Raw genomic sequence first — 25,415 nt, forward strand, 5'->3', positions numbered from 1 at the left:
CTTGTGATTGGTCTGTTCATACTTTCTGCTTCTTCCTGGTTCAGTCTTGGAAGGTTATACCTTTCTAAGAATTTGTCCATTTCTTCCAGGTTGTCCATTTTATTGGCATAAAGTTGCTTGTAGTAGTCTCTTAGGATGCTTTGTATTTCTGCGGTGTCTGTTGTAACTTCTCCTTTTTCATTTCTGATTTTATTGATTTGAGTCCTCTCCCTCTTTTTCTTGATGAGTCTGGCTAATGGCTTATCAATTTTGTTTATCTTCTCAAAGAACCAGCTTTTAGTTTTATTGATCTTTGCTATTGTTTTCTTTGTTTCTATTTCATTTATTTCTGCTCTGATCTTTATGATTTCTTTCCTTCTGCTAACTTTGGGTTTTGTTTGTTCTTCTTTCTCTAGTTTCTTTAGGTGTAATGTTAGATTGTTTACTTGAGATTTTTCTTGTTTCTTTAGGTAGGCTTGTATAGCTATAAACTTCCCTCTTAGAACTGCTTTTGCAGCATCCCATAGGTTTTGGGTTGTCGTGTTTTCATTGTCATTTGTCTCTAGGTATTTTTTGATTTCCTCTTTGATTTCTTCAGTAATCTCTTGGTTATTTAGTAACGTATTGTTTAGTCTCCATGTGTTTGTGTTTTTTATGCTTTTTCCCCTGTAATTCATTTCTAATCTCATAGCGTTGTGGTCAGAAAAGATGCTTGATATGATTTCAATTTTCTTAAATTTACTGAGGCTTGATTTGTGACCCAAGATGTGATCTATCCTGGCGAATGTTCCGTGCGCACTTGAGAAGAACGTGTAATCTGCTGTTTTTGGATGGAATGTCCTATAAATATCAATTAAATCTATCTGGTCTATTGTGTCATTTAAAGCTTCTGTTTCCTTATTTATTTTCATTTTGGATGATCTGTCCATTGGTGTAAGTGAGGTGTTAAAGTCCCCCACTATTATTGTGTTACTATCAATTTCCTCTTTTATAGCTGTTAGCAATTGCCTTATGTAATGAGGTGCTCCTATGTTGGGTGCATATATATTTATAATTGTTATATCTTCTTCTTGGATTGATCCCTTGATCATTATGTAGTGTCCTTCCTTGTCTCTTGTAACATTCTTTATTTTAAAGTCTATTTTATCTGATATGAGTATAGCTACTCCAGCTTTCTTTTGATTTCCATTTGCATGGAATATCTTTTTCCATCCCCTCACTTTCAGTCTGTATGTGTCCCTAGGTCTAAAGTGGGTCTCTTGTAGACAGCATATATATGGGTCTTGTTTTTGTATCCATTCAGCAAGCCTGTGTCTTTTGGCTGGAGCATTTAATCCATTCACGTTTAAGGTAATTATCGATATGTATGTTCCTATGACCATTTTCTTAATTGTTTTGGGTTTGTTTTTGTAGGTCCTTTTCTTCTCTTGTGTTTCCCACTTAGAGAAGTTCCTTTAACATTTGTTGTAGAGCTGGTTTGGTGGTGCTGAATTCTCTTAGCTTTTGCTTGTCTGTAAAGCTTTTGATTTCTCCATCAAATCTAAATGAGATCCTTGCCGGGTAGAGTAATCTTGGTTGTAGGTTCTTCCCTTTCATCACTTGAAGTATATCATGCCACTCCCTTCTGGCTTGTAGAGTTTCTGCTGAGAAATCAGCTGTTAACCTTATGGGAGTTCCCTTGTATGTTATTTGTCGTTTTTCCCTTGCTGCTTTCAATAATTTTTCTTTGTCTTTAATTTTTGCCACTTTGATTACTATGTGTCTCGGCGTGCTTCTCCTTGGGTTTATCCTGTATGGGACTCTCTGCGCTTCCTGGACTTGGGTGGCTATTTCCTTTCCCATGTTAGGGAAGTTTTCGACTATAATCTCTTCAAATATTTTCTCTGGTCCTTTCTCTCTCTCTTCTCCTTCTGGGACCCCTATAATGCGAATGTTGTTGCGTTTAATGTTGTCCCAGAGGTCTCTTAGGCTGTCTTCATTTCTTTTCATTCTTTTTTCTTTAGTCTGTTCTGCAGCAGTGAATTCCACCATTCTGTCTTCCAGGTCACTTATCCGTTCTTCTGCCTCAGTTATTCTACTATTGATTCCTTCTAGTGTATTTTTCATTTCAGTTATTGTATTGGTCATCTCTGTTTGTTTGTTCTTTAATTCTTCTAGGTCTTTGTTAATCATTTCTTGCATCTTCTCAATCTTTGCCTCCATTCTTATTCCGAGGTCCTGGATCATCTTCACTATCATTATTCTGAATTCTTTTTCTGGAAGATTGCCTATCTCCACTTCATTTAGTTGTTTTTCTGGGGTTTTTTTCTTGTTCCTTCATCTGGTATATAGCCCTCTGCCTTTTCATCTTGTCTATCTTTCTGTAAATGTGGTTTCTGTTCCACAGGCTGCAGGACTGTAGTTTTTCTTGCTTCTGCTGTCTGCCCTCTGGTGGTTGAGGCTATCTAAGAGGCTTGATGGGAGGCTCTGGAGGTGGGTAGAGCTGACTGTTGCTGTGGCGGTCAGAGCTCTGTAAAACTTTAATCCACTTGACTGTTGCTGGGTGGGGCTAAGTTCCCTCCCTGTTGGTTGTTTTGCCTGAGGCAACCCAACACTGGAGCCTACCCGGGCTCTTTGGTGGGGCTAATGGCAGACTCTGGGAGGGCTCACGCCAAGGAGTACTTCCCAGAACCTCCGCTGCCAGTGTCCTTGTCCCCACGGTGAAACAGAGCCAGCCCCCGCCTCTGCAGGAGACCCCCCAACACCAGCAGTTATGTCTGGTTCAGTCTCCCCCAGGGTCACTGCTCCTTCCCCTGGGTCCCGATGCACACACTATTTTGTGTACGCCCTCCAAGAGTGGGTTCTCTGTTTCCCCCAGTCCTGTCGAAGTCCTGCAATCAATTCCCACTAGGCTTCAAAGTCTGATTCTCTATGAATTCCTCCTCCCGTTGCCGGACCCCCAGGTTGGGAAGCCTGACGTGGGGCTCAGAACTTTCACTCCAGTGGGTGGACTTCTGTGGTATAAGTGCTCGCCAGTCTGTGAGTCACCCACCCAGCAGTTATGGGATTTGATTTTACTCTGATTGCGCCCCTCGTACCGTCTCACTGTGGCTTCTCCTCTGTCCTTGGACGTGGGGTATCCTCCTTGGTGAAGTCCAGTGTCTTCCTGTCGATGATTGTCCAGCAGCCAGTTGTGATTCTGGTGCTCTCGCAAGAGGGAGTGAGAGCACGTCCTTCTACTCCGCCATCTTGGTTAATCCCCCTCCATTCTTTTTTCTTTATTCTGCTCCCTGACAGTCTTTTCCACCATTTTATCTTCCAGCTCACTTATCTGTTCTTCTGCCTCAGTTATTCTGTTATTGATTCCTTCTAGAGTATTTTTAATTTCAGTAATTGTGTTGTTCATCACTGTTTGTTTGCTCTTTAGTTCTTCTAGATCCTTGTTAAATGTTTCTTGTATTTTCTCTGTTCTGTTTCCAAGATTTTGGATCATCTTACTATCATTACTCTGATTTCTTTTTCAGGTAGGTTGCCTATTTCATCTTCATTTATTTGGTCTTGTAGGTTTTTACCTTGCTCCTTTGTCTGTAATGTATTTTTTTGTCTTTTCTTTTTTTTTTTTTTTTTTTTGATGGGTGGTGCTGTATTCCTGTCTTACTGGTTGTTTGGCCTGAGACATCCAGCACTGGAGTCTGCAGGCAGTTGGATAGAGCTGGGTCTTGGTGCTGAGATGAGGACCTCTGGGAGGCCTCACTCTGATTGATATTTCCTGGGGTCTGAGGTTCTCTGTTAGTCCAGCGGTTTGGACTCGGAGCTTCCACCACAGGAGCTCGTTGTCCGACCTCTGGCCTGGGAACCAAGATCCCACAAGCTTCGTGGCACAGTAAAAAAAAAAAAAAAAAAAGGAAGAAAGAAAGAAAAAAAAGAGCAGTACAATATCAAAGAATAGAAAGCAAAATAAAATTAGAAAGATAAAAAATATATTAGGAAAAATAAAACTATAATTGAAACATTTGCAACAAGGTAAAATAAAACCACACCAGAAAAATGAAAAAAAAAGGAGGGGGGGAGGGACAAGCCAAAAGGAGAGATCACTAACAAAGTATAAAGAATAAAATAAAATTAGAAAAGTAAAAGATTTATTAGGAAAAATAAAAATATAAAAGGATCAACAACAATGAATCACCACGGTAAAACAGAACCCCAATCTGAAAGAGGAAAAAAGAAAAGAAAAAAAAAAAGCCTTGGCTATGGGGGCAGAGCTTAGGCAGGGTGGAACTTAGGCAGGGGCGGAGTTTAGGGTGGGGCGGAACCTAGGCGGGAGGGGCGGGTGACGTTCAAGCGTGGGGCGGGGCCTCTGCGTAGGACCTGTGGGAAAGGGCAGCTGCAGCACGTGGAAAGGAGGGCCTCTGGAGTGTGGCGTTCCAGAGTTCGGAGGTAGGGCCCTGGGTGGGGGTGTAGAGGCGAGGCTTTGGCTCTGCACTGCAGGAGGGAGGCTCCGAGGGCAGAGGATTAGGCCCAGGAGCCCAATAGGCTCCCAGGTGCCTAAGTGGACAGGGAAAGCGCTGGCCGCATTCTCTTCCGTTCCTTTGCGCTCCTCCCCCACCGTCTCGTTCAGGGTCTCCCCCATCGCTGCTGGACCCCTAACCGTGGGTGGGTCCCGCTGGGTGTAGGATGAGTGGCAGTTTTTAAAGTACTGTTTGTATACATTATGCACTGATTTATGATATTTCATTTGCAAATAAGTTCTCCCTTACCAGAGATTTGTAGTTAGGAAACATGAGTCAAATGGAGTCTAAGAGTATTTTTCAATAATTGGGGCCTTAGCAAGAAAAAGAATAGTCTTCTGATTCCAGCATCTATGCCATGTAGGCATGTGGAGAGTCTACTCAAACCCTGCTTTTTCAGCTGTGTCTGGTTGTGCACTTCCAAGTGTGGCAAAAAATGCTTACTTGAATCTAACACAGTTTTTAATTTCCCTACAGACACCATTATTCTTTCTTACAACCTTAATTCATCTATCCATATCAAAGTACCAATGATAAGGAATGGAATTACATGGTGGACAGACAAGTATGTCAAGTTTCAGAATCCAAGTTTCCAAAATCTTTCTAGTGCATTTGCAGGTAAGATCCATACATTAGCTCAATATTCTCCTCTCTTTATAGAAACTTTGGTTTTGATGTGTGGGGGCATGTTTATGATTCCGCCTTGTTTACTTCTTTGCTGACCACCTTTTGGTTATAATATTTCCTACCTGTGGGCACCTCCATCACATACCTGTCAGAAACATGAAATGATTGGTACCCCAGTTCCTTCTAGTTTACCATTAGGAAAAGGCAATGTTTTAAGAAACTTGTTCCTTTATCTATAATTATGTGATCTTTAATTTACTGTTCAAACTAGTGCACTTCTGAGAGTGAAAGGGGTCCCTAGAATAACTAAAGTTATATATTAATTTGAAAGTTTTATTTATTGATCAATAAATTGACATTACCATATTGATGGGCATATAAAAGAATTCTATTACAAACTATTTTAAAAATGCAATTATTTCAAAGATTAAAATATATCTGTGTACATTAAACCAACTTAAAAAATACTTTAAATATTATCTAAATGCTAAAAGATAACATAAACAGAATAATTATTCTGGATACAGAGTCACACACTTTAATCAGTTTCTTGGCCATATCTGTCTTCATTTCATGCGCCTGGATTTTTCTAATGAAAAATTTGGGTTTTTGTATTTTTAAAAATATTTTGTTAAAATATTTTAAATTTTTTCACAAAATTGTCTGCACTCTTTTTTTGAAGTGCATTTTGTGGTTAATCAGTTTCAGATTGTTGCACCTTTAATTGATTCTTCTCTTTTGACCATAACTTTTTTTTAACTGAGAAAATATCTAGGACTTCCCTGGTGGTGCAGTGGTTAAGAATCCACCTGCCAGTGCAAGGGACACAGGTTCTATCCCTGGTCTGGGAGGATCCCACTTGCCGCGGAGCGGCTAGGCCCATGCGCCACAACTACTGAGCCTGCGCTCTAGAGCCCGCAAGCCACAATTCCTGAGCCCGTGTGCTGCAACTGCTGAGGCCCACACGCCTGTAGCCCAAATATTTTTATAGGCAAGGTCTTTTTTTGACTTCACAATTTTTCTATCTATGATTTTTTTGAATGTTTTACTAAATTTAGATGCTATGAAATCATAGATTTCCTGGATACCATTTAATTCTCATCGAGAAGAAAATTTTATCCAATTAAAATAGGAGCGCCATCAAAATAGTTTTCACATAAATTGAGATATTTCAAAGCACAATTATAGAATTTAAAAATTAAATCTTGTACACGTTTTGAACTCTCATAATATGTTCAATTGTTCCCTTGCTTTTATAGGGGTAAATTTCAATATCTTCTTGTTTGCAAACTTGATTTTCAATAATTACAATTAACTATATCCTCAAAAACTAAGGTTTGTGGCATTCCATGTGTAGAATACTTTGTCTAAAACTTTACAACTATTTTGAATAAAATTCCACAAAAACTTAGAGGGCTTATTTACCAAGAAAAAGTTCAGGATCATTGTAGGACATATCATTTGATATAGAAAACAGTTCTTTGAAGGCTCAAACATTTCTAAAATTTTGATTGATGATGTGTAGCAAAGACAGACCACATGTATTCTCATGCTGAAGCATTTCTTTAACATCTTTGTCATTGTAAAAATTTTGCAGTTCATTTCCTCTGTGAATATATGATAATATTTAAATTTGTACAACTACAGCTCTTTTTTTGATTAACAAAATACTGTAGCTTGTTTGGATACAGTTGTTAATTATATATGTTTCACAACCAATTTTAAGCCCATTTCTCCATAAATTTCTCAATTTACTAAGAAAATTATCTTTACTCTGATGTTGTGCTCCACCAAATTTGCATTTATGTTATCACTATAAAACCAAAATATTTGTACTTGATTGTTGAATTTTTTAACTGAATTTATAGTAATATTTATAATCATGTCAGTTTTGTCTTCCAATATTGAATATTGAAAAGCTTTGCCTTGATTCCATGAAGAATCAAATAAAAAAAAAATCAAACCAATGTATTCAGATGGATGAATACATCTGAAGACATTGATTTAAAACTGCTTTCATTTAACTGTTTACGAGGTTCTTTTTGTGCTCATAGAGCCAAAACATTAAAGTTTTCCTTTGATTATAAAAAAAAAAATTAGTAAAAAAGTGAAACTAGAAGGAAACCCATTTGATCTAAATGAAAAGTCATGCTCACATAATGGTATAGAAGTGGACTTTCTGTAGCTCCTTGAGGTAAAGCACTGCCTTTGAATACACTCTTTTTTTTCCCACATCTTTATTGGAGTGTAATTGCTTTTAGAAATAAGTGCAAACTTTTGAAGTAGATTCTGATGTTCTTCAGCAATTTATGTCTTTTGATTTTTCCCATGGTCATTGACTCATGACGGTTCCCGTGGTGGGGGGTATAAGTCAACCAACATTGCAAGTATCACATTCATCAACTTTCTTAAAAAAAACTGTGCTTAATTTTTCATTAAACATGTATGTTCCTTGTTTTAGCTCTTCACAGCCAAAAGGATTTACTAGCAAATAAAAAACTGATACCAAACAATAAGGTAGTTATATTTTTACACCATATAATAAATAACACTGTTGCAAGAGAGTTCAAACTACTCTCAGCAACACTGCTCAGCATCTGTTTTTCACACTACGTCTTGTGCCTATAACATAATCTGTAATATCCCACATTTCCCACCAACCCCACTGACTTGCAGCCTGGCAGCTCCACATGTCTCACAGGCCAAAACAGAGGCTGTGGCCTAATGGGCTGTACTGTCAAACTGTGGCAGGAGTCACAGGGATATGTTATGTTTTGCTATGAAGGGCCACTGGTTATCTTTCATTAATTAAAGTAAGCACTCTGCTCACTGTACATGGGTATCTCTCACTACTAGCTAAGACCATGGCTGAAAGGATGAAATTATATGTACATTATTTGCTTGGGATAAGTGCTAAATCAGATGAGATAATGGACAACAGACATAAACTGGGACTGTCTTAGGCAAACTGGCATGTATGGTCACTGTATCTGTAATTAAATTCCCAGTTTTTGAAAGGAACTTGGCAATATGCTATTGTTTTGTCTTACCATAACCACAAGCATATAACACAAAGCATCCTTGGCTTTCTCTTATCGCCTACTCCTACTCTTTCTTACTTCTATTGTAAGAGTTACCATGTTTTATTTTAATTATCTATTTGAATACTTGTCATCCCCACTTTAGTATGTGAACTCCTTGAGGAAAGGGATTAGATCTCATGCTATATCCCTGGTGCTTGATATAAGTGAGCAATCAAGAAATACTTATTGTTGAGTGAATGGATGAGTACCAAGGACCCAACTGAACTTGGAAAATGAGAGAAGTTGATGCTTCTTACACCATGCTTCTCATACTCTCTGGAGACATGGGATGGGGTAGGATTAGGGGTTGATACGGAAAAGCATGCTTGAACCTGCATTTTTCACTCCCTGGGTGACTTGGATATCACTGGCCTATAGGACACATTGACTTGAGGCATGAGCTCTGGCTGAAGTAGAGAGAGGGTGAGGTCCACATGCAGGTACCAAAGGCAATTTTGATTTCGATCAATATTCTTCTAGCAATAGCGATCGAATTCTTGGGAAGGGCCAACATCGCCACAGTTTTTGGAGAGAAAGTTTCTCCAGCAAAGGATTATTTCCAGAGGAAGTATAAGTATACCAACATACTTCAGATTAATCCAACCAAACTTAGCACATGCTTTTATAAGCACTACAGCCCATGCTTAGAAAATAAGACTGGGTTTCTTTTAGGAGAAAATAGTCAGTGGTCAGAGGTGAGAAAGAATGGTTTCCTACAAATAGTAGAACCAGTTTTATGGAAGTAAAAAGTTCACTGGACAACTTCCTCTTGTTGACTATTTTAAAATTCAAAATGCTGTTTATTATCAGCTTCTGTCAGCTTTCATTGGAATCGCTCATCCCTTTATCAAACATTGATTGAACACCTACCATGTGCCAGGCGCTGGACTAAATGCCAGTGAAAAAACGATGAGGAAGACACTGAACTCAATAGTCTGCTGTTGAGTGGGAGAGACAGGCATGCCCAGGGCGGTAAAGTGGGAAGTATGAGGATGAGAGTAAACTCAACAGACTTTACCTGGTGTTCCCAGCATTCCTACAGCACAGCACCCAGACCTACCAGGCTTCCTGGCTTTAGAACAGGTTTGCAACACCTCTGTTCTCCACCTTCTCCCTTCTACAAGTTCTTCTTCCTTGCTTCCAACTTTGAGCTTTTAGGTACAGGTCTGCAGGGAATATCCATGCAACACGATCTTCATGCACTTCCATAATCATTTCCTTAGAATATAGTCCTAGAAGGAGAATTTCTGGGCCAAAATGGAGGCAAAATATATTCAATCTTTTTTTCTTTTAATATTTATTTATTTATTTATTTTGGCTGCGCCGGATCTTAGTTGTGGCACGCAGGATCTTCACTGTGGCATGCGGGCTCTTCATTGCAGCATGCGGACTCCTTAGTTGCGGCATGTGAACTCTTAGTTGTGGCGTGCATGAGAGATCTAGTTCCCTGACCAGGGATTGAACCCAGGTCCCCTGCATTGGCAGTGCGGAGTCTTACCCACTGGACCACCAGGGAAGTCCTCAATCTTTTGCTGCATGTTCCTAGATTGCCAAAAATGTGGTTAATCCACACATCTATCTGCTCTGTACAAGAGTTCCCATTTCCACTGCCTCATCAATGGTTGTCATTCTTTTTTTCTTTAAATATAAAGATGAAATGGTGAAATGGTATCTTGTTTTAATTTGCTTTCTTTACATTACTAATGATGTTAAAGAAAATAGACATTCCCCATGATGCTATCACTGAATACCACCACTATTATCATTCTGCTGTACCTATTTTTTCAATGCTTTATTATATATTTTATATATTTGAATACATAATATACATATGATATTCTGCTTTTTTTAACCCTATGACAGTATCATCAGCATTTCCCCCCACATTTCCTTAGAGTCCTTATAACCATTATTATTATTATTAATTTATTTATTTATTTATTTATTTTTGGCTGCTTTGGGTCTTCATTGCTGTGCGTGGGCTTTCTCTAGCTGTGGCGAACAGGGTCTACTCTTCATTGTGGTGTGTGGGCTTCTCCTTGCGGTGGCTTCTCTTGTGGAGCACGGGCTCTAGGTGTGCGGGCTTCAGTAGTTGCAGCACGCAGGCTCAGTAGTTGTGGCTCACGGCTCTAGAGCGCAGGCTCAGTAGTTGTGACGTATGGGCTTAGTTGCTCCGCAGCATGTGGGATCTTCCCAGACCAGGACTTGAACCCGTGTCCCCTGCATTGGCAGGCGGATTCTTAACCACTGCGCCACCAGGGTAGCCCATAACCATTATTTTATTTTATTTTTTTTAAACATCTTTATTGGAGTATAATTGCTTTACAATGGTGTGTTAGTTTCTGCTCTATAACAAAGTGAATCAGTCATACATATACATATGTTCCCACATCTCCTCCCTCCTGCATCTCCCTCCCTCCCACCCTCCCCATCCCACCCCCCCAGGCGGTCACAAAGCACAGAGCTGATCTCCCTGCGCTATGCGGCATAACCATTATTTTTAATGGTTGTATACTCAGGTAGCCTACACACACATACTTTTTAAAAAAATTTTGTAATTTCGATTCCTCTTTCCTCAAGAATACAGAAGTTGTTTCAATCTCTACATTTTAAGAAAAACTAAAGGTGGTAAATGATTTTACTCAACCACATCCATTGTTAACTTTCCACAGGAACCACAAAGCCTCCGAACTGGCCTAAGCCTGCCTATGAACTAGATGAAGAGGATCCAGGAAACAATGGCTTCATCAATGACGACTTCATTGTGTGGATGAGGACAGCTGCATTTCCCACTTTCAAAAAACTGTACCGCCGACTCCATCGAATAGACCGTTTTACTGAAGGCTTGCCTGCTGGTAGTTATAGTTTCAACATAACCTACAGTATCCTTTTATTCCAATTTTCTTTCTGGGGATGAAGGAAAATCAGTGTCCATCTGGTTACTAGTTGTTGAACTATTTCATTCTATACCTTTCTATTCACCAATCGAATCTATATATATGTAAAAGAAATACATATTTATCTTTTTTTTTAAAGATTATTATTTTTTTAAATTTTATTTACTTATTTATTTATTTATGGCTGTGTTGAGTCTTCATTTCTGTGCGAGGGCTTTCTCTAGTTGCGACAAGGGAAGCCCAATGCATATTTATCTTATAGGCAGTACTGTCACTGCATCACCATATAGTTTGTCTCCACTTTATATATAATTAAATGTGTGTTGTTGTTTTTTTTAAAGGAACAACAGTCAATAGCAGTATCAGGTAAGTAGGTATGGATAAGGAGGGAAGGGCTATTTCTGTCCCTGAAGAAAGATGTAACACTGATGTAACACTGGGCCTAGAGATCTAAAACAATGAGGAGAAGCCTACCATATAGGATGGGATGACATGGAGGACCCTGGAAATAAAGAGAGAGAGGTTTACTAAGAAGTAAGTTTGGAATATGGACTAAAAACAATGAAAACAGAGAGATTGTAGAACCTTTTATTTTAGGCAAAAGCAGCATAGACCAAGGGAGCCCTGGATTCAAGGGCAGGTTCCGTTCATCCAACCCACATGAGCCATGCTACAAGCTCTGCAGTGAGGATGCTGTGTTCTTCCTCTATTAGGTACGAAGCCAGCTAGCAGGAGCCAGTGCTTTGGTTATGGACATACGGTCCACATTAGGAGACATACTTTAATATGAGATTCTGAAATGTTTTCACTTAATTTAAAAATACAAATGTAACTCTTGACTTAAGAACTAAAAGGACTTAACTTCAAAATGACACCAAACACTATCTTTTAAAAATTATATATCTAAACACAATTTATACTAACTCTGGTCCTCAGACTTAGTTTTCAAGTCCCTTTCTGATTCTCCCCGAGGCAGAATTCTCTCAGAGGCAGGTCTTTCCAGGACTTGTGCACAGCTTTGAGACGTCAGCCTGATTAGGCATCAGCAACCCCGTAGCATCTCAGGGCTACCGGCTGGGAGTTTTTCACGGGACCCCCAGCAGGCTAGAGGATCTGAACACCAAACTGTCTACCTCCTTTGTTTCTTTACCTCTCAGGGAGCTTGACTGAGAGATTCTTGGGTCAGTGAATAACAACGTGTGTTTCAGTTCAACGCTCCATCTTTTCTTCTTTTCTGTCCTGGAGCAAAGCGCAAATGTCTCCACTCTGACAGGGGAGTGGGGACGTTCCTTGGGCAGAGATAACCCCACTGATGTGACACCATCTCTACCTCTCAACTTACTGCCTCCTTTTGTTTACTGACCAGGAATATGGTTTGCCTTCAGCCATTCCTTTAGCATGGTCCCTAATTCTAGTCTATGAAAAGGAAAACCAGAAATTGCTCTGTCTTGTACAGCATTGTATGTACAGATCAAAGAGGAAGCCATAGAATATCACCTTCTGAATAGGATTTCAGCAACCCCTCTCTCTCCCTCCTAGAAAATTTGAGATTGAAAGTTGCTTGGCAATAGTCTCTCAGGTTGGACCTTCTGTTCCCATCAACTTTTTCTGTGATTGCCCTTACAAGTAAAGCAGTTATGGTAGCAATCAAGACACAGGAAAAAAGCCCATCGTGTACTGCTGCCCTCATAATGCATTACAGTGAGTTTAGGGTTGAGGAATAGACAGAGTCCATGCTCCGAACAAAGGACACACTATTTCTCTGCTTGCAACATGCCTTCCTTGGGCATCTTCATTCACAGTCATATTTTAATGCTGATAACTCTCAAATCTAAATCTTTAGCAAAAAACCTCAGTCCAGAGCCTGAGTCCTGTGCTTCCACCACCTGTGTTGAACCCTAGTGTGAGTATTACCCTTCCAGCCTCACAGCCTGGCTAATATGCAAGGAGAACTAAGCCTGAGCTGCAGAAAATGCTACCACTTCTAAGGGAGAAAAGACCCGCTGTGTGAGGAAAAGACCCTCTTAAAGGAACAGTCAGGCAGCCGAGTTGAGATGGCGCCCAAGGACCTGGTGACAGTGAGGAATTCTGTTGGAAAAGAAAGAGAACTAGCTTTCCTAACAAGTTTGTGCCTTTAAATAGTATGTTGCCAAGTGATTTGAGGCCTTTTAAGAGCTTTGCTGGGAAATGCAGTTGCTATGAGAAGCCTTTATTTGTTTATTAGTTTGGTTTACAAAAGGCACCAGATGTTTAAAAACCTCAGACCACATGCATGATCAAAATGACATCATTCAAATGCTAACGATAGCAGAGCCACTTCAAACACTTTCTCCCCAGCAGTGAGGGATGCTGGCCATTTCAAAACCCAAATGAATGCACCACCTTTAGTTTTCCCACCAAAAACGTTTTGCCATCTATCTCACTACTTTTTTTGCTCTTCACTCCTCTTGAAGAATTTTCCGTGAGGTAGGAATTCAGACCTTAGCCTATGAAGGACTTTAGCCTACCCTGGGTATCCTGATCCTTAAATGCAAATTTAGGTTTGCTGCAAAACCTATCTGTAGTCTTTTCATTTCCTTGGGTTTAGAAATTAACTATATTTGTTCACTAGTGAGTTATCTGTAAGTCATTCAGATCTATCTGTGTTAGAATTTCTTTCATAGATTACAACTATATAGAGGGAAGACTTGTTTTTACTTAATTTCATTCCAGCAAAATACAACATACTGCTTGGTAAAGATTAGACTATATGAAATTGAATAGTCAACCATTGTTTACCAACAAAACTAGCAGTATTATATGGTTCGGGACTTCCCTGGCAGTCCAGTGGTTAGACCTCCGTGCTCTCACCGCACGTTCGATCCCTGGTCAGGGAACTAAGATCCCATGTGATGAAAAGCACAGCCAAAATAAATAAATAAATAAATAAATAAATAAATAAATAAGTGTGTGTGTGTATGTGTGTGTGTGTGTGTGTATATATATATATATATATATAGTTCAACCTAATGTATTTAAGATATGTAGTGGTAGAGCTGAGAAGTGCTGAGACAGATCCTTAACAGGTTTTCTTTTCTTAGACTTTCCTGTAAACAGGTTCCAAGGAGAAAAAGCAGTTGTTCTTTCCACCCTGACATGGAGTGGAGGCAGTAGCCTTTTCTTAGGTCTCGCCTACATGGTGACAGGAGCTGTGACCTGGTTAGCCTTCTTTTCCATGTTGGCAGTTCACTTGAGGCTGAAAGAAAGGAAAATGTTCTTCCTCCAGCAGTAAAGTCAGACTTTAAAAAGAAGAGCAGAAAACACAGAAATGGACGGTGAAGTAATGGAGCCAAAGATCTCAAAATGACTGAGATATTTCATCAAGGGGAACTGGATTGACTGACCAAGTTCAATCCCAGATAGATAAATAATGAGAGTTTCAGAGTGAAGAAAAAAAGAAGAGGAGGAGGAGGAGGAGAAGGCATAATTAGGCATAGTAAAATGTCCTTGGAATGGGGAAGATAAATCATCCTTGAGCTCTAAACCAAGTCTCGGGAATTTATTTGAAGCCCTTGTGCCTGAAAGTAGGTGAATGCCTAGGAGGGTGGCATCACCAGACAAGAGTAAGTAAACCTGGGGCCCCAAGATTAGGTGAATCCTTTTAACCATCAATCAGGCTCAGACCATGAGTCCTCATTGGCTGGTTAAAATTACAGACTCACCAACAACAATTTTTGAGCACTGAATTGGGCAATCAGGATGATTTTTGAAAATTGATTTATTCAATTATATATGAGTCAAAATGAAGTTTTCTCTACTAAGAATAAGCCAAGCAAAGGTTATGACAGTGCCGTGAGCACCCACAATACATCAATACACCAAAAAGAAAGTCGAGGAATTTCCCTAAAGTTACCCATGTAGCCAAGAGGGAAGTACTGAAAGTAACTGATTCTCTTGAAAACTGTACTCAGCATTTGAGGGCACAACACAATTCTAAAACTTACATTGGGATGATGTACTCTAGAATGCAGGTGATGACATGGATTTGTGATACTTGAATTATACATGTTGAGGAAGCTTCTTAGGGTCCATCTTAAAAAGTTTTAATTCCTGCTGAAGGTCACTTTGCAGGAGACTGAATGGCATACAGTTGACCCTTGAACAACACAGTGGTTAGTGGCGCTGACCCCCATGCAGTCGAGAATCCACCCATAACTTTACAGTTGGCCCTTAGTATCTGTGGTTCTACATCCACGGATTCAACCAACTGTGGATCATGTAGTACTGTAGTAAGTATTTATTGAAAAAAATCCGTGTATAAGTAGACGCAGTTCAAACCCGTGTTGTTCAAGGATCAACTGTACTTGGTAAAGCTGCCAGGGCAAGAGACTCCATAGATCTGTATAACTAGATAACCAGAATATTATACTTTAAAAAACATGTTTATGTTATTTGATTTTTTGAGGTGGGGAAAGCTTTACTCTGTGATGACTCAGAATGTGATGACAGCAGAATTTTCATTGTTAAAGAGAAACATAGTACCAATACATAGTTGTCTCTTTAGCAGGCAAGGAAGCATTTCTCTGTTGCAACTTTCTGCATTCACCAAATGGTCAAGTACTTTTCCAAAAAAACCAAAATGGTTTCAAGTACGAACCACTGACCTCAGGTGACCAGGTGTGGTAGGCTGAATAACGCCCCAGCCCACCTCCACCCAAAGATACCCACATCCTAATCCCTGGAACCTGTGAACGTTACCGTGTATGCCAAAAGAGACTTTGCAGCTGTGATTAAATTAAGGATACTGATATGGATTATCTGTGTGGGCCCAATGTAATCCTAAGGGTCCTTATTAAAGAGAGGCAGGAGATCAGAAGAATAGGGGGAGGTGTGGCAATGGAAGCAAGAGGTTGGAATGATACAAAGAAGGCCGTGGTCCAAAGAATGCAGGCAGCCTCCTCTATAGGCTGAAAAAAGCAAGAGACAGATCCTCCCCTGAAGCCTCTAGAAGCCCTGCTGACACCTTGATTTGAGAATTCTGACCTCTAGAACAGTAAGAAAATTAATTTATGTTGTTTTTAGCACTGAGTATGGTAATTTGTTACAGTAGCAATAAAAAACTAATATACTTGGCAATGCTCTAGTCATCTGAACAATTGTGGTTTCTTGAGCTTAGGGCAGAGAGGTAGGAAGGAACAGAGCTCACACAGGAACCAAACCCTGTGACTTCAGATGCTGGGCTCTTGCCCCTTCAATCCACACTCAGTTATGGTGCTGATTGGAAAAAGGCAAGAATACATTTGTTACATTTCAATCCTGTTTGTCAGCTTATAAAATGCCGTATTAGTCAAGGCTCTCGGAGAAACAGAACCAATAGGAGGTGTGTGTGTGTGTGAGTGTGTGTAAAGAGATTTATTTTCAGTAATTGGCTCACATGATTGTGGAGGCTTGGCAAGTGCAAAATCTGACGGGGGAGGCTAGCAGACTGGATGCTCAGGAAGGAGTTGCAGTTTAAGCCAAAAGGCAGAGACTTCCCTGGTGGCGCAGTGGATAAGAATCCGCCTGCCAATACAGGGGACACGGGTTCAAGCCCTGGTCTGGGAAGATCCCACATGCCGCGGAGCAACTAAGCCCATGTGCCACAATTACTGAGCCTGCACTCTAGAGCCCGCGAGCCACAACTACTGAAGTCTGCGCTCCTAGAACCCGTGCTCCACGACAAGAGAAGCCACTGCAATGAGAAGCCCATGCACTGCAACACAAATAAATAAATTTATTTTAAAAATATATAATAATAATACTGTGTTGCAAATATCCTATGATATGGCTTATATGTGGAATCTAAAAGAAAAAAAGGGTACAAATGAACTTATTTACAAAACAGAAACAGAGTCACAGATGTAGAAAACAAACTTATGGTTACCAGGGGGGAAGGGGAGGGAGGCATAAATTGGGAGATTGTGATTAACATATACACAGTGCTATATATAAAATAGATAACTAATAAGGACCTACTATATAGCACAGGGAATGCTACTCAATACTCTGTAATGACCTATATGGAAAAAGAATCTTAAAAAAAAGAGTGGATATATGCATATGTATAACCAATTTACTTTGCTGTGCACCTGAAGCTAACACAACATTGTAAATCACCTATACTCCAATAAAAAAAAAAAATTTGGCCAAAAGACAGTCTGCTGGAACACCTGAAAGAATTGATGTTGCAGATGGAGCCCGAAGGCTGTCAGCTGGAGAATTCCCTCTTGTTCAGGGGAAGTTAGCATTTTGTACTATTCAGGCTTTCCGTTCATTGCATGAGACCCACTCACATATGGAGGGCAGTCTGTTTTACGCAGTCTACTGATTTAAATCTGATCCTAAAACAGCCTTACAGAAACATCTAGAATAATGTTTGACCAAATATCTGGGCACCATGGCCCAGTCAAGTTCACCCATAAAATTAACCATCACAGAAGGCATCTGCATTCACCAAGTAGTCAAGACTTTTCCAAAAAAGTACTCCTCATTTCACTTTGCACTAGAGTTGGTTCTGTGGAAAGCTCCTATACAAAACAAGTCTATCCACACCAGAAAATAAACTACTTAAGAAAAGTTAAGTGACTGGAATTTATGACAGAATGGAGGTGTCTTTCCTTTTTTCTGCTTCTCCACAAGTCATCAAGCCCAAAGCAGTTTATCTTTGTAAGACTCCTTCTTACCTTGCTATAAAAGATGGGCGCCATCCTTCTAATCCTTGTTAGGGGAAGAGCTTCATCATTCACAATTAACTCCCCACCCATGATGGGGAACTTTTCTGGCTTTCTTTCTCTTCTGTTCTTTTTCTTCCTTCTCCCATCATCTTGCTCCTGTCTTCTTCCTCCACTTTTCTAACTCTTCATCCTTGTGCTTTTGTGAATAGGTTGGTGAAACTAGCTTTTCTTTCTCCAACTCCTGGCAACAATTCTGGCGCAAGAAAAAGTGAGCATGAGATCAAGAGAGACAAAGAACAAAAATGTGAATAAGAGCTTGTGAGTGTGTGAGTAAGTGTGAGTGTGTTCAGGCATTTGTGTGAGTGTGTGTGACTGTGAGTGTGACTGGAAACTATTGGGGTTTTTAAAAAATATTTATTTATTTATTTTTGGCTGCGTCGGGTCTTAGTTGCAGCACGCAGGATCTTTCTTTGCGGCGCGGGGGGCTTCTCTCTAGTTGCGGTGCACAGGCTTAGTAGTTCTGGCACGCGGGCTTAATTGCCCTGCAGCATGTGGGATCTTTGTTCCCCCACCAGGGATCGAACCCACGTCCCCTGCATTGGAAGGTGGATTCTTAACCACTGGACCACCAGGGAAGTTCCACTATTGGGGTTTTTAGGTGCTTTTATTCAGGTGTATATTCTAAGTACATGCGCAGAGGCAGCAGGTAAAAAATTGGGTAGGATGAAATTATGGGTAAATAAAAGTAGAGTTAACCTGTATTTGAAATTTAACTAATTAAACCCCTACCTTATGTAACAAATTCACAATGCCAAGGATACCAAAATGAGCCAGCTGAGGTCCTGCTCTCAAGGGACTCATCTCACACAGGTCTTTGTGTCCTTCCAATCCCACCTGCACAGCTTAACATGGATCCCACACTCGCCTTACATGGGTTTCACTTAGCTTCTTTAAATGTCAGTCTGGCCTCCAGGATGGAAGAGAGAGTATGCTCCCTCAGGACAGCACCATCTCCCCACCTCCCGGTAAGATCCCAGAGCACCCAAGTCCATGCTGAGCACACAGAGGTGTTCTGAAGTTGATAAAACCGTAATCCTTCCCAGCCTGCCCTAAGGCCTTCCTCATGAAGCCTGGTTTTTCATCTGGTTTGTTTCATAGTAGAGGCTTTATTAACCAAATGTTAATATAGGAAAAACAGCTTCAGACAGCTGCTGGTGGTTTTCCTTCACAGGACGTCCAGCAGAATCCCACAGCGCCACAGCCTGCAGTTGTCAACATTTTTTTGTTCTGGATATTCCTAAGTGATAGAACTGCAGAGCAGATTTCTCCTGGCTTCTCCACTGGGTGCAACACAGGGAAGCCCATTCCCCTTTCTCGATGCCAGGAGTCACTCAGGCGCTCAGCCCAGGGTCCCTCCCCTCAGGACTGGTTCATGAGTCCGTTGCTAAATCAGCCTTAGTTTGGCGAATAAGCGCAGGCCTTTGAAGTCTTTATCACTACTGACCAGGTTTCAAAAACCTTCCTTCTCCTTTTACCTGTTTACAGTGTCAGTATTCTTTGACACTTCTTAAATAAATGAATTCTAGGCTGAGCCACTTTTTGTCTCCACTCCCCCTGCCAGCCCCCTTAAAATAGCTAGCTAGCTATCTGGTAAACAATTAGAAGAGAGGATGTAAAATTATGAGATTTGGATTGCAGTGACTCAGTAGCAAGAGAAGCTCATTTAGGCGGAAGAAAAAAAAACCTTTCCTGCAAAGGGTTGGGCTTGTACAATATCCCCATTCTAATCCTGTGGCGGTCAGTGAGATGACTCAGAGCCGCTTCTGACAAAGTCTGGGGAGTGAAATATTGTCTTATGCTGAATCTTCCTTTTTTGATTAGTGTGGAGCCTGTATCCTGCTTCCAGAGGCAGGATCCAGTTTTCTTATTCATTTTCACTGCAGTTGGAATGGAAAAACTGAAGTCATTGCTCTGATGGCAAGAAACATCTTGTGGCGCCCACAGAGCCAGCAGTCGGTGCAGACAGGCGTCGGGGTGCCTTTCGCCCCTTTTCTGTATGGAAAGAGCTGCACTCCACTGAAACAGATGATTTTTAGTGCAGGCTAACATGGCAGAAATAACTGACTCTGTTGATTTTTTTCTTTTTTGTGTATAAAGATTTCTCTGTTTCTTATAATCAACATCCATGAATTGGCCATAAAAATATATTCCTCAGTTTGAGGTCAAGAACTTTCTTGAGAGGTCAGGGAGATTCCAAAATGGTTTGTGGAAACTAGAGCTGCAGAAATCCGAAAAGTAAGTTGGGGTGGAAGAGACAAGCAATGCCTTTGTATAGGGAAGGTAAGCAAATCTTTTGGATTTCCATCTTTCTTCTAAGGCTGAAAAATAAGGAAGGAAACCTGAAGGAGAGAAAGAGAGAAATGGAACAAAGAAATGAGGATGTGCCCAGCCCAGTTAGACATGCCCTACCCACATTACTGTGTTTAATCTTTCACAACAATGGGGTGAGGCAGGTCTGTTACCCTCCCAGGAGTCACTTCCCTTATGCTTCTTCTCTCCTGTCAAAGCCCACTTCACATGATAAATGTTAAAATGCTAGATACATACTTTGCCTTTGGGTAGGAGTGGCCAAAGGACCCGGTTCTGACTATGGTTAATAAGAGAAAGTCTGTTGGCAGAATTGGGAAAAGAAGAGCTCTCTTGTCATCTACCTGCCCCCTGCTTCCTACATATGAATGCAATTGTATGAAGACATGGTGTCTGGAGCTGTAGCAGTCGTCTTGCAACCAAGAGGCAAAAAATCTGAGGGCTAAAAGTTTTCATATGGAGGATGGTGGAATGGAGGATGGAAAGAGCTGGATTCTTTTTGTTTAATTATTTTTAATTGAAGTATAGTTGATTTACAATATTGTGCTAGTTTCAGGTGTACAGAAAAGTGATTGTTATATATATATATATTTTGTGGTTGTTGTTTTTTGATTATTTTCCATTATAGGTTATTACAAGACATTGAATATAGTTCCCTGTGCTTTACAGTAAATCCTTGTTGCTTATCTATTTTATGTATAGTAGTCTGTATGTGTTAATCTCACATGCCTAATTTATCTCCCCCTTTGATAACCATATGTTATCTTCTATGTCTGTAAATCTTCTAAGTCTGTAAGTCTGTTTCTGTTTTGTTTATAGATTCATTTGTATTATTTTTTAGATTCCACATATAAGTGATATCATATAATATTTGTCTTTGTCTGACTTACTTTGCTTGGTGTAGTATTCTCTAAGTCTATTCATGTTGCTGCAAATGGCAATATTTCGTTCTTTTTAATGGCTGACTAATATTCCATTGTATATATACCACATCTTCTTAAGTCAGTCATCTGTTGATGGGCACTTGGGTTGTTTCCAAGTCTTGGCTATTGTAAATAGTGCTGGATGAACATTGGGGTGCATGTATCTTTTCTAATTAGGGTTTTTGTCTTTTCTGAATATATGTCCAGGAGTGGGATTGCTGGATCATATGGTAGCTCTGTTTTTAGTTTTTTAAGGAACCTCCATACTGTTTTCCATAGTGGCGGCACCAATTTACATTCCCACCAAAAGAGTAGGAGGGTTCCCTTTTCTCCATACCCTCTCCAGCATTTATTATTTGTAGACTTGTTGATAATAGCCATTCTGACTGGTGTGAGGTGATACCTCATTATAGTTTTGATTTGCATTTCTCTAATAATTAGCAATGTTGAGCATCTTTTCATGTGCCTGTTGGCCATCTGTATGTTTTCTTTGAAGAAATATCTGTTTAGTTATTCTGCCCATTTTTTGATTGGATTGTTTGTTTTGTTTTGTTTTTTGGGGTTTTTTTGAGCTGTATGAGTTGTTTGTGCATTTTGGATATTAACTCCTCATTAGTTGCATCATTTGCAAATATTTTCTCCCATTCTGTAGGTTGTCTTTTTGTTTTTTGTTGGTGTTTTCCTTTGCTGTGCAAAAGCTTTTAAGTTTGATTAGATTTCCATTTGTTTATTTTTGCTTTTATTTCTTTTGCTTTGGGAGACTGATCTAAGAAAATATTGCTACAATTTTATGTCCAAGAATGTTTTGCCCATGTTCTCTTCTAGGAGTTTTATGGTGTCATGCCTTATATTTAGGTCTTTGAACCATTTTGAGTTTATTTTTGTATATGGTGTGAGGGAGTGTTCTAATTTCATTGATTTAAATGTAACTGTCCAGATTTCCCAACACCACTTGTTGAAGAAACTGTCTTTTCTCCACTGTGTATTCTTACCTCCTTTGTTGTAGATTAATGACCATAGTTGTGTGGGTTTATTTCTGGGCTCTCTATTCTGTTCCATTGATCTATATGTCTGTTTTTGTGCCAATACCGTGCTGTTTTGATTACTATAGCTTTGTAGTATTGTCTGAAGTCTGGAAGGTTTATGCCTCCAGCTTTGTTCTTTTTCCTCAGGATTGCTTTGGCTTTTGTGGTTCCATATAAATTTTAGGATTATCTGTTCTAGTTCTTTGAAAAATGTCATAGGTATTTTGATAGGGATTGCATTAAATCTGTAGATTTCTTTGGGTAGTATGGCTATTTTAACAATATTAATTCTTCCAATCCAAGAGCATGGGCTATCTTTCCATTTCTTGAATCATTTTCAGTTTCCTTTATCAACGTTTTATAGTTTTCAGTGTATAGGTCTTTCACCTCCTTGGTTAAGTTTATTCCAAGGTATTTTTTTTGACACAGTGCTTTTTGTTTCTTTGGTTTTTTGTTTTGTTTTGGTTTGGTTTTGGTTGCACCATGCGACTTGCAGGATCTCAGTTCCCCAACCAGGGATTTTAAAAGGGGCCATGGTAGTGAAAGCCCAGAATCCTAACCACTAGGCCACCAGGGAACTCCCTGACAGTTTTAAATGGAAGTGTTTTCTTTACTTTCTTTTTTTGATATTTCATTGTAAGTGTAAAGAAATGTAACAGATTTCTGTATATTAATCTTGTATCCTGCTACCTTCATTTATTAGTTCTAATAGTTTTTTTGTGGAGACTTTAGGATTCTCTATATAGAGTATCATGTCACCTGCAAATACTGACAGTTTTACCTCTTCCCTTCCAATCTGGATACCTTTTATTTCTTTTTCATATATAATTGCTGTGGCTAGGACTTCTAATACTATGTTGAATGGAAGTGGTGGGAGTGGGCATCCTTGTCTCATTCCTGAATTTAGTGGGAAGGCTTTCAGTTTTTCACCATTGAGTATTATGTTGTCTGTGGGTTAGGCATAAATGGCTTTTATTATGTTGAGATTTGTTCCCTTTATACCCACTTTGGTGAGAGATTTTATCATGAATGGGTGCTGAATTTTGTCAAATGCTTTTTTGCATCTATTGAGATGAGCGTATGCTTTTTGGAAAGAGCTGGATTCTTCATGATATTGTTGAGACCACTCATTCAGTTCTGGAACTACCTACCTCTAGAGACTTTTTTATGTGAGATATCTACTTTCAACTGGATATTCTGTTACTTGCAGCCAAAATCATCCTAATAGATGAAATATGACTATTTCCATTTTACTGCACTAGATGTGTTTCACCTGACCAGAAAATTATATCGCTGATCACCGCATTGGAAACAAAGCATAGTTGCTTTTTTTTTTAAAACAAAATAATTCACCTTCTTAAAAAATTAATTAATTAATTAATTAGTTAATTTTGGCTGTGTTGGGTCTTCGTTGCTGCGCGTGGGCTTTCTCTAGTTGCAGCGAGCAGGGGTTACTCTTCGTTGCGGTGCACGGGCTTCTCATTGCAGTGTCTCTTCTTGTTGCGGAGCACTGGCTCTAGGTGCATGGGCTTTAGTAGTTGTGGCTCGCTGGTTCTAGAGTGCAGGCTCAGTAGTTGTGGCGCACGGGCTTAGTTGCTCCGCAGCATGTGGGATCTTCCCGGACCAGGGCTCGAACCCATCTCCCCTGCATTGGCAGGCAGATTCTTAACCACTGTGCCACCAGGGAAGTCCCAAAGCATAGTTGCTTTATAAGCTGTTGGAAATCATCTCTTGTGCAGTTCTGTAGTTTTCAGCTTAATACATTTCCTCCTCACTGTCCTTCATGTGTGGATGATAACATGTAATAGTCCATGAAATGGCCATGTACCACAGATAACCTATAGAATAGGTTAACCTTACATTCTGTTACTTCTTATGTCTTATGATCTAGTTGCTAAAAGATTGGCACCAGTCTTCAACCATTAGTCTTATAATTGGGCTAACACTCTTCCTAGCAGACTGATAGAAGTTCTGAGGCTGATACAACATATGAATCTATGATTATTCTCTCCTACCATGATGGTGATGATACCAGGTTCATGTTTTAGAATAGTTCTGTTATTCAGAATGACTGCTAGCAAAGCCATCAGTCACACTTAAGCTTCCCCTCACAGATATATGTTATACACTGTATGACATTCTCAAAAAGACAAAATAGTGATTATTAGTTGCCAGGAATTCAAGGTGGGGGGAGGATAATAAAAGGATAGAATGCAGGAGTCTTTTTAGGGTAATAGAGCTGAGCTGTATCCTGATTGTGGTGGTAGTTACATGAATCTGTACATGCATTTATTCCTAGAACTATACATGCCCAAAAAAGTTCATTTTACTATGTGACCATTTAAAAATTAAATTCATCCCATTAAATATTGTTTCTAGCCAGTCATTCATCAGTAAGTCCAAACTGATTTACTGTTTTGTCTAATTATTAGCAAGAAAGAGGGGATGCTATAGTTAGCTATAGCTACGTTTAAAAAAAAAAACGGTAGCTAGGTCAAGAAAAGGAAATACCTAGATCTGATTGCTGTAATTGACAACAGTGGTTGGCTTCACTAAGAGGTATGGAAGAGAACAGAGTTTCATGAAATAAAACTGTAAGTTCTTAATTGCTGAGGCCTCCCGCAATTTGTGTGCAGGGGCTAGGGGCTAAGAATAAAAGCCATTTCTCTCATTACAAAATCTCAGGGTCCATGATCTCAATTGATACAGAAACAAGCATTTGATAAAATTCAACACCTTTCATAATAAAAAAACTCAACAAGCTAGGATTAGAAAAAAGTTACTTCAACATAATAGAGGCCATATATGAAAAACCCACAGCCAACATATACAATGGTGAAAGACTGAAAGCTTTTCCTCTAAGACCAGGAATAAGGTAAGAATGCTCACTTTCACCACTTCTATTCAACGTGGTACTAGAAGCTCTGTTCAGAGCAATTAGGCAAGATAAAGGAAATAAAAGGCATCCAAATTGGAAAGGAAGAAGTAAAATTATCTCTGCTTGCAAGTAACAAGATCCTATATGTAGGAAACCCTAAAGATCACACACACACACACACACACACACACACACACACACACACACACACACACCCTGTTAGAACCAATAAGAAAATTCAGCAAAGTTGCAGGATACAAAATCAACACACAAAAATCTGTTGTGTGTGTTTTTTTTAAATCAGTTGTGCTTCTGTACCCTAACAATGAACAGTCCAAAGGAGATTAAGAAAACAATTCAATTTACAGTAGCATCAAAAAGAATGAAATACTTGGCAATAAACTTAACCAAGGAGGTTAATTACACTTGAAAACTACAAAACATTCCTAAAAGAAAT

At 39.6% G+C, this 25,415-nt stretch overlaps 1 protein-coding gene across 1 annotated transcript in view; it reads left to right on the plus strand.

Annotated features, from left to right (window-relative positions):
• Nucleotides 1-14,344, plus strand: part of LOC133093264 (cell cycle control protein 50C-like) — a 35,637-nt gene extending 21,293 nt beyond the window's left edge. The window contains exons 5-7 of the mRNA XM_061193020.1: nt 4,944-5,084; nt 10,849-11,058; nt 14,154-14,344. Of these exons, the coding sequence (XP_061049003.1) occupies nt 4,944-5,084; nt 10,849-11,058; nt 14,154-14,344 (542 nt within the window). The remainder of the gene's footprint in view (nt 1-4,943; nt 5,085-10,848; nt 11,059-14,153) is intronic.
• The last annotated feature ends 11,071 nt before the right edge of the window (nt 14,345-25,415 follow it).

This window comes from Eubalaena glacialis, chromosome 6 (assembly GCF_028564815.1).
Source record: "Eubalaena glacialis isolate mEubGla1 chromosome 6, mEubGla1.1.hap2.+ XY, whole genome shotgun sequence".
NCBI lineage: Eukaryota > Metazoa > Chordata > Mammalia > Artiodactyla > Balaenidae > Eubalaena > Eubalaena glacialis.